This window comes from Cucumis melo, chromosome 8 (assembly GCF_025177605.1).
Source record: "Cucumis melo cultivar AY chromosome 8, USDA_Cmelo_AY_1.0, whole genome shotgun sequence".
Classification (NCBI taxonomy): Eukaryota; Viridiplantae; Streptophyta; class Magnoliopsida; order Cucurbitales; family Cucurbitaceae; genus Cucumis; species Cucumis melo.
Window position 1 is genome coordinate 5,885,458 of NC_066864.1, and position 10,574 is coordinate 5,896,031.

At 34.1% G+C, this 10,574-nt stretch overlaps 1 protein-coding gene across 1 annotated transcript; it reads left to right on the plus strand.

The window, feature by feature from the left end:
* Window positions 1-3,967: 3,967 nt before the first annotated feature.
* On the plus strand, window positions 3,968-10,113 carry LOC103485097 (uncharacterized). Its single transcript, XM_008442559.3, has 13 exons — window positions 3,968-4,272; window positions 4,490-4,648; window positions 4,878-5,129; window positions 5,249-5,368; window positions 5,600-5,680; window positions 5,989-6,084; window positions 6,261-6,356; window positions 6,846-6,899; window positions 6,982-7,185; window positions 7,664-7,789; window positions 8,023-8,088; window positions 8,615-8,911; window positions 9,463-10,113. The coding sequence occupies exons 1-13, from the start codon at window positions 4,210-4,212 to the stop codon at window positions 9,934-9,936; spliced, it is 2,088 nt and encodes a 695-aa protein (XP_008440781.1). The 5' UTR covers window positions 3,968-4,209; the 3' UTR covers window positions 9,937-10,113.
* Window positions 10,114-10,574: the final 461 nt, after the last annotated feature.

Below are 10,574 nucleotides of genomic sequence, written 5' to 3' on the forward strand. Positions count from 1 at the left end.
GGCTGCATCTTCCGCGCACCGAGTGCATGCTGCCTTGCAAGGCTGCATCTTCCGCGCACCGAGTGCATGCTGCCTTGCTTACTCATTGTCTGACACAGCGGCAAACACCCTCGCTCTTCTTTAAAAAGAATGTTTTTGGAAAGAACAGGGAAGAAAAATTTTGGAACGAGAAATAAACCAGAAGAAAATTTTGCAAAAACAAAATTGAAGAGAATTGAAAAATGTTTTTGAAAGAGATTTTGGAAGCTTTCTGAGAAATCCTTTTTGAAACAAAGAATTCTAAAGAAGAAGGTCTTCAAATAAGAAAAAAAGTTGGGGAGAAAATATCTTGTTAAAGGGGGTTTTGAAAAAGATATATGAGAATTAGAAAAAGAAAACGTATGACTTGTTAGATAAAAACTTCAGAGAAAAGTTTGAGAAAAAATTTTCGTTTAGATTCGTGAAAACAACAGTAATTAAAATACATATCTCTATATATGAAAAATTCCAGAATATGAAAAAAAAATAATGAAAAAGAGAAATTTCATTACATGTTCGTCATTGAAAATTATAGACAACTGAGTGCAACCCACAAGTTAGAATCAATAGGAAACACGCAAATTTTGACAATCAGTTCTTTCTGCCAAATTAGTGAAGATGAAACCCAATAGTCACAACAACAGAATAGACAACAATACAAATAGGGAAATTTTCCAAATTACCCAAATAAATTCCTACACCCATAAAGATCCGTTCAATTAAACTCACTACTTCAACCTCCCAAACTAATATGCAGTAATGAAAGGAGAAGAGGGGAAAAAAATGGTACCTCAGAGACGAGAGTTCTGTAAGAAGCCCTGTGGTAGAGAAAGGAGAAAGGAGAAAGGAGAAGAAGGGAAGTAACAAGAAATTGGGTGAAAAAGAATAACCCTAAACCTAATGTATAGGGTCTTCACCCACTAACCGTTGTCGGTTGGCGGTGACAGAGCAGACACAGCTGGCGGTGAATTCAAATTTCAAATAAGTAAATAGGTCGGGTCGGGCTTTTATTCAAGCCGGTCCGACCCGATTCAAAAGGGATTATTGATAATCATAAATAATCAATTAAAAATAAATAGAGAATGGAGGTGGAAAAGCCAGAAATGAGATGGAGGGAGGTTGATGACTATTTTTGGATGATGAGACCCACAGATCATTAGATTAATTCAAATATCTTCAAATAGGGAAGAAAACTCAAGAGTAAACCTACCTTCACTTTCTTTCTTTTTAAATTATCTATATTTTACATAAAAGAGAATATTATTGAATTGACCAACCATTCAACCATTTTAAAGAAACATTATATGACATTAAAGAAAATATTAGTTTATTAAACTAATAACATTTTTAGTACATTTAATCATGTAAACCCGAGGATAGATTTTCAATTTAAAATAAGGAAGTTAATGACTAAGACAAACTCATCTAGTCTTATTAAATGAGATAACTTTTGTTACGTACGATTTTTCTTTTTGTTAAACTTTTAATATTTGAATTTAACAAATTAAATATTGAGATCACTCAAGTGCAATGGCAACTTATAATTATTGTCTAGTAGGAAGATAAGTTCAATTTTAACATATAGTATTGTTTGTCCTTGAACCTTTGTTAATAGTCATCGTAAAATTGAGCATCGAAAACAAAACAAAAATAATAATAATAATAAATTAATTAATAAATCACACAAACTCAAAATTTAAGTCTAACTTCCAATGCTTTGAAATCAATAGGAGTATCAAAATGGACAAAACTCTATACGTTTTTTTAACTTAAAGTTTGGATTTTGTATATATGTATCGATTATTAATACAAATAAAGAGTGAGGAAAAATTATCGTGTTAGTGATAACATTTTAAGTAACTTAATTTATTAAATTATAAACAATAAATAAATATGAAACGTGTGGTTGCCGTTTTAATTATAATGACTTTCAACACCTCTAAAACTTCTTCATTTTTTGTTTTATATACTTCAACTTTCTTTGAAATTCAAAGTATTTTGAAAAGGTTTCAAATGTTAATCGTCAAACTTGCAAATTTATCACAATGTATTAATAATCATATAATAGTTTAAATAAAATTAAATAAACTACGGTAAATCTAAAATTTGTTTAAGATATGGTTTTTTATTAAAAAATAAACAATTGACACAATACAAATGCATGATCACCATCAAATCTACAAAATTAACACGATGTATTAGTAACAATAATTTAAATATAAATTAAATAAACTATCATAAATCTAAAATTCATCTAACACGTGGTTTTTTTATTAGAAATAATCAAGGTTTTAGATATATACTACGAATGAATCAACTTAGTATATAAATGAAAGATTTGTATGCCAATGGTAGAGTTACTTTTTTTTTTTTCTATGGTTAATGGAATTTGAAACAAGCAATAAACAATATTTATCAAAATTTATATATTTTTAACTATCATCTTAATTTTTGTTTGAAGACAAAGACACTTCAAAGTCATTCATTTTCAAAATTTGAATTAACAAACCTAAAATTATAAATGTCGACAAACAATAACTTATCAACTTACATAAATTTTTTTTTAAATGGTAGATACTAATTACATAATTAAAAACATTTTAAGATGGTAATAAGGTAAAAATAAAAATGTTACTTTCTTAAAAAATCAACAATATAATCATGTGTTGGTGATAATAATGTACTACAAATTATTTTTTTAAAGAAGTCGTACAACTTATAAAAGTTAACTCATTTATTGCGATTATTATTTAAAAGAAGCTAAATACATCATAAAAAATAATCACTATACTAATAACTAAAAAACTAAATCAAAGCAATGATTGCTATATGATAATTATATATAGAAAGAACTAAAAAAAATCTTAGGCATGGATTTCACAATTAACATTATTATTTCAATTTTGTATCCCTTACGTGTGTTTTTTTAAGTATTTCTTTAAATTTCAAAACACTAATCTATTGCAATTGCAACACAAAAGTATATATCAATATAGAAGACAAGACAAAACACAATGAGTAAAAACATCAAGTAAGCAAACTTAAGTAGAAGAGAAAATTAAAATGTTTATAAAAAAAATCTGAAGAGATTTATTTATATAGTTGTGGAAGATAAAAGTTATGAAATCTTTTGGAATTCATCGTTAATATATATTTATAAATTTTAAAACTTAAATTAAGAGATAATTTTTCATATTATAACTTTTTAATCTATTAAATAATAAATTATGCATAAAGGTAAGAATTTGAAAAGATCATAAGTAGTTAATGATAATTATATTTTTATATTAATCAAATAATCATGAATAAAAAAAACCAATTAAATTTGACTGATATTATAAATTTATAATTTGGCAAAAGGTAGAATCATAAAAAGAAAACGATTCTCTCCTTAGGCCATTTCTAATATAGTAAGGACAAAGAAAACTCAGTAAAAAGCATGTACCAAAATTTCCCGGACAATCATAGTTGGTATCTATTTTATATTATTTTTCATTGCATCGCAATCAAGCAAATTGACAAAATAGGTTCAACTTTGGTATATAACAACCTCTGTTTTAAATATCAAATATTTAAATTATTGTCAAAAGCATGTATAGTTAGGGTAAGCAACCAAAGTTATGTAGTTCAAATTTTACTCCATTGAAAAAAAAAACACTAAAATCAAGTATAGTTCCGACAAATAAATTACTAAAATAGTCCCTTATTTTCTTTCTAAATTGTTGCAATATCAGCTAAATTCAGCTTAAACATACCTTCAAAGAAGTGTTTCTAATGTATTGATTTCGATTGAGGATTTTTTTTTTTTCTTTTGAAAGTGATAATGGCATCCTGAGCAGTCTAGGTGAAGAATCGGGCCAGCTAGATTGTCCATAAAGCCCAGCCGGACCAATTGGGCCGGGCGTAAGACAAGCCCAATCATTAAATATCGAGAAAGTATCAAACCATAGGCTATTGAACCGCTGTCCGTAGCGGCGGTATGAAACTGCTGCAAACCCGTCTTCTTCGTCGTGGCCGTTGTCCTCCACTGCAATTTGGTGATACGTTGAAGGCAATTATTGCTCTGATTGCCTGAGTTCAAGAAATGAATCTAAACCCTTAGCCTTCACAACCTTGCTGTATTTTCCGTCCACAACTGTGAATCTGCTGATTGAACCTACTGGAGCTGAAGGTCAAGGAGAATCCAACAACATGAGGAAGCGAGATTTAGCGATTCTTATGCTCTCAGCCTTCGCAATTTTTTTCTCCCTTCAGGTTTCCCATTTTTCGGCTTCTTCGTTTTCTAATTTATACTCGATGCTCTTAATCCCCGACGAACATAGTTGTTCACGACTTATTCTAACTTCACCTATTGGCGTTCCTTGATTTTGGAATTCTATTGCTGTTTGGACATTGCTTTGTTGTAACTTTGCATTTCCCTTCTGAATTTTGTACAAGAGTTACTGATTGTTGAGTTTCTCCGGAATTACAGCACGAGGGCGATTTCTCGTTTAGGGAGGCGTGGATGCATTTAACCGACGAGTACCCAATCAAGTATGAGGGAGATCGTCTCCCGCCACCTGTCGTCGCTGATCTTAATGGTGATGGAAAGAAGGAAGTTCTTGTTGCAACCCACGATGCTAAAATTTTGGTAATCTGGAATCCCGTGCCTCATTCGATTTGTTTTATCCATCCCCGCAGATTTTTCTTATGGAATAACTGGGTCGATTGTTTTGGTCTGCTGCAATCTTAAATGTGTTCCTTTCATTCTGTAACGTATAATTGTTGGATTTCGAGATGATTTTTTTTGGCTTCTCTGGCGTTTTGCTAGTCAATCAGCTAGTGAGATTGGTTTTATGAACTTTGAGTGGTCGTTTCAGGTTTTGGAACCCCACAGTAGGCGAGTGGATGAGGGATTTAGTCATGCACGTGTGCTGACAGAGGTTTCTTTGTTGCCTGCTAAAGTACGCATTTCATCTGGCAGACGTCCCGTAGCCATGGCTACTGGAGTTATTGATCGCCATCCCAGACAGGGGCAACCAGTGACTCAAGTTCTTGTTGTTGTTACATCCGGTTGGTCTGTGATGTGTTTTGATCACAATCTCAATAAGTTATGGGAAACAAATCTGCAGGTTTGTTTTTTTATGCTGTCTGCAATCTTCAGTGTCCTTGATTATTCCATTCATTTTTCAATAATTTTCTTTGGATAATCTCGTTTACTAATAGCCTAGCCCTTGGTGCCATTTGACAGGAGGATTTTCCACATAATGCTCACCACAGAGAGATAGCTATCTCTATAAGCAATTATACATTAAAGCATGGTGATTCAGGATTGGTAATCGTTGGTGGAAGAATGGAAATGCAGTCACATGTATGTTTTGTTGCATTTTTGTTACTTGAGATGCATGATATTTATTTACTCCTCATTATTGTTGGAATGCTTGACATATTGTTCCCTCCACGGCCAATATCAGAAACTTGACATTGTTTCAATTATATAATTAATGATTAGCTAAAGTAAACTAATTCATGATTATGGTGCCTTTTTATTGGCTATTTACCATTATGCCACAACATGGTTTAACTAAATACTTCCATATAGATTTTTATGGATCCCTTTGAAGAAATTGGAATTGCAGAAAAGAACGCTGAGCAGCATAGAAGAAGTGCTACTGAAAAGGAGGTATGGCAGTGTGCATGTGTTTAAAATATTATCATGAACTTTTGAGTGTCTCCTTCATCTGCCTTCTGTACAGAAAATCATCACATGAACAGGACCCTGAAAAAAGAGTTAACGGTTTTGTGTTTTTATGTTGTTTTGGAGATTAGACTTATCTTTCGAACTTTGGAAACTTGGTTACTTAACTTTCTAGTCTGACTTCTCGATGTGACAAACTTAGCTGGAGCTGATAGATTGTATATTTTCTGTTACAATAATATGATAAATGTTAGCAGAAAATGGTTAATGATGAGTAAATGCGTTCTGTGTAGGCTTCTGAGAACTCGGGGACAGTAGATTTACGCCATTTTGCAACCTACGCATTTGCTGGTCGATCTGGTGTCCTGCGATGGAGCAGGAAGAATGAGGTGGTTCAACTTATACTCTGTTTCCTACCCTTTCATATTATTTTTTGTGAACTTCTTCCCAGGACACAGCTACCTCGTCAGAGAAATAATCTTTCCTTTTTGCCGAGAAACTGCAATTGTTTATTTTCCGTAGATGCCATTCACTTCTTGCTAATTATTTTATCTTCATGTTTCAGAACATTGAGGCACATTCTTCAGATGCATCTCAGTTAATTCCACAACATAATTACAAGCTTGATGTTCATTCTCTGAATGCCCGACATCCTGGGGAGGTATTACAGACTTTTACTGATTCTTGTACTGGATTTGATCAACTCCATTAAAATTTTGACGTCTAAGCTAATAATTATTGAGCTCGAGGAACAAGTTTTTACCCTGCCAAGAAGCACAAGCGGCTTTAGTTGGAACTTTCTCTGGTTATGCAAGTTCTTAGATGTTTTCTCCTTTTAACCATCATAGGTTGGTCTAGTGGTAAAAAGTGAGACATAATCTCTATAACTAACCGAGAGGTCATAGGTCGTGGACCTTGACTTGCACACGAGCACCCTATCTATGGTGGTCACCTACCTAGGAATTAATTTCCAATGGGTTTCCTCGACACCTAAATGTTGTAGGGTCAGGCGGGTTATCCCATGAGATTAGTTGAGGTGCGCGTAAGCTGGCCCAGACATTCGTGAATATCAAATAAAAATAGATGTTTTCTCCTTCAATTAAAAAAATACATACTAGTATGATTCATCCTGAAACCTTGCAAATTGCAGTTTGAGTGCAGGGAATTTAGGGAGTCAATACTTGGAGTTATGCCACATCACTGGGTAAGGTTTACGGGAACTTTTCCAGTCTTACTTTTTGATAATTTTTTTTATTGATTTTATAATGTGTAGTTCATTCAAACAGGATAGAAGAGAAGACACCGTTCTAGAGTTGGCGCACTTCAGGCGACATAAAAGGAAAGCACTGAAGAAAACATCTGGAAAGTCGGTTAATTATCCTTTTCATAAGCCTGAGGAAAACCATCCTCCAGGGAAGGACTCAAGTAAAAGGATCCCCAAAATTATTGGTACTGCTGCAAACATTGCCGGTGCGGCAAAAACTAAGAAGGTAAACTCCATTTGTGTCTTCATTGCATTATGATGTATAAATTCTTGAATATCTAACAAAGAGGAAGTTCTGGAAATCATGTTTTGCCAGTAGTATTTCGACTTTAGTTGCTGACATTTAATTCTCTGGAATCTGACATGTTGCCTTTATTACAATTCTTTTTCATTTTATATCCATCTGCTTTATTTCTAAAATTTGGAAACCTCTACTTGCCAGAAATTGCCTTTAAAAAGCTTTAACTTTTAGTGCAGCTCAAAATCCTACTTTCTCTTGGCAACATGCTAAGCCTTTGAATGACACTTTCATATTTCTGATCCCCCCCCCCCCCCTCTCGAACCACCTCTAATACTTAGGTAAAACTGTTTCCTTTTCTTAGTACCACAGATGTGAACCTAAACCTATGTTCCTTCAACCACTAATTTAGACTCATGTTGGCAAGATAAAACTGCTCCTTAACCTGTTAATTTATTTGATGCAGCCTCTTCCATATGTTCCAACCATAACCAACTATACCAAGCTTTGGTGGCTTCCTAATGTTGTTGTGGCTCATCAAAAAGAAGGGATAGAAGCCCTGCATTTAGCATCTGGCCGTACTATTTGCAAGGTATGAATCCAATAACTGCTATATCTTTTGAATATGTAATGGCTTTTTGTATTTGATCCCTAAAAAAGGATACTTATTGGTTGCGTCGAGGGAATCCTATATGTTTTTTTTCGCTTTCTGAAGATTTTTTCGAAAACATATCTTTTGGGCTTAAGCCAAATTTTCATCTTTTAGTTACTCTATGGAAACCACTTTTGTTGTGACTTGTTGAAAATCATTATTGATTTTTCCAGCTACATCTACAAGAAGGTGGTCTTCATGCTGATATTAACGGAGATGGAGTCCTTGATCATGTTCAGGTGCACATGGTTTATTACATATTAATGTTTACATCGCTATGGGGTAACTTTCTTGATTCTCAATTACTGCAATATGTGCAATTCAGTTCCAAATTATTCTGGATTTTTGTTATTCACGTTAAGGTGCTTCTTAGTATTCCTGATTTCATGGGGGAAATGGATACTCTTATATATTTCGCATGGCTTTCCTGGATGAGTGAACAAAAAGATATGTGCCTGCTTCAGATTCAGTCAATTTTCTTTGTTACTTAAACTCCAAGTCCAATGTTGAGTACATATCTAACCTGCTTTCTGATTTTTGCTTCTTCCAATTGCATAAGGTTCAGATCCTGTAAATATAGCCATTTAGTGGACATTCAATTTTTCAAGTCTGCAAGAGCCACAAAGAAACTAGATCCACATATTTTTTACAGCATTGGATACCACTGATGAAGTTGTGTGGCATTTTCTTTGTAGAGTTCATGTTTTCTACATTTAGTAAATTTATTTCAATTGGGGAAAAAAATTCAACTCATTGAATATTCAGGCTGTTGGAGGAAATGGTGCCGAGCGCACTGTGGTTAGTGGATCAATGGAAGTTATTCAACCTTGTTGGGCTGTTGCAACCTCTGGGGTACCTGTACGAGAACAACTCTTTAATGCTTCCATATGCCATTATTCCCCTTTCAACTATTTTCAACATGGAGAACTTTCAAGATTTGGCCGCACTCCAGACATGGCATCTTTAGAGGTCGCGACTCCTATTCTTATCTCAAGAAAAGATGGTCACAGGCATCGCAAGGGAAGCCATGGGGATGTTGTTTTCTTGACTAATCGGGGAGAGGTATTGGCAAATTGGCATCTATTTGCACCTATTTGTTGTGATTATTTCATTGTTTGTTTAATTTTATTTCAGCACTCCCTGATTGCATTCTCATTTTTTTCCATTACCTTTATATATGTCGTTTGACTTATCGCTTAAATTATGTGCCTTGCTTCTTCATCACCTGTTCATCCCATGGTTCAACAAGCGGGGTTCTATTTTGTTTGATTGGGAATTGAGCGCACGGATTTAAACCTTCATAACAAGTTTCCCAACATGCCAGTGAAATGAAAACATAAAACTACCTGGAGTGCGTTACACGCATCATCTGATACTGTGTTAAATAACTTATTTTCTTAACGTGGATATCAAACTTTCACTTTTAAGCCCTAGAAATTTTTCTATTTGCTTGAGGTCTCTTAGCTGCAATTCTTTTGCAATTAATAAGTCGAACAGACATCATTTCTTTTCATGTTTATATGATGAATCTTTGAGTTTTTCATCGACCCCTTTTTACTCCCAACCATGTGGCTTCATTTCTTTTTTGACTTTTGATATATTATTTGGTGCAGGTAACATCATATTCACCCGGATTGCATGGTCATGGTGCCGATTGGCAGTGGCAGATCACAACAGGTGCTACTTGGTCAAATCTTCCATCACCATCAGGAATGATGGATGCTGGCACCGTGATTCCCACACTGAAGGCTATCTCCTTGCGAGTGGGCACCACTCAAGAAATGGTCCTTGCCGCAGGAGAACAAGAAGCCGTAGTAATATCTCCAGGAGGAAGTGTACAAGCGTCAATTGAACTTCCCGCCTCACCAACTCATGCCCTCATTGCCGAGGATTTCTCAAACGATGGTCTTACAGATATTATCCTTGTGACCTCCACCGGTGTGTATGGCTTTGTCCAGACAAGGCAACCAGGGGCCCTCTTTTTCAGCACGCTTGTTGGTTGCCTCATACTTGTAATGGGAGTCATATTTGTTACACAACACTTGAATTCTATAAAGGGAAAGCCAAGGCCTTCAGCCAGTCGGTAAGTAGTAAGAAACAATCAAATCATATGTTTTGGTTTAAAAGACACTAACGGAGGATCAATGTGAATCATTGGAATCATTTTTCGTATATTTTGAGATGTAATTTAACAAGATAGTCGTAGATTGTAAACCTATCAAAAGTTTTTCTACCTTAGTTTTATTGTAGATTCCTTCTCCCCACTTCCAACTCTGTTAATTAAATTAATCAGAACATTTTAGTATTGCAATTTGATTGTCAGTCCAATCAAAATACTCTTTACATAATAGTGTCATCAATCACATGCCAATATTGTTTGAGAAATAGTTGAAAACAGCTGGATATTAACTTTCATCTCTCTGTCTAAAATTTAGTAAGCTAATCTCTGGCTATGTTTGAATATAATTAAGTTCCCTCCAATGTTTAAAATCAATTTTATTCTTATTCTATACAACATTAATACATAAAAGATTGTGCATCAAATGAATACATAATTATAGGTGGAACTCTCTTATTGAGACGGATGGCAGTTGCTGCCCACCCAAATCTTCTAAAATTTTAATATTTCACACTCATTATAAATTATTTGTACGTTATGTCTTCCCCTTAAAAGTCAAAAAAAGTATTTGGAACTAACAAGGAAGATGGAAGTGTAATCCCCACT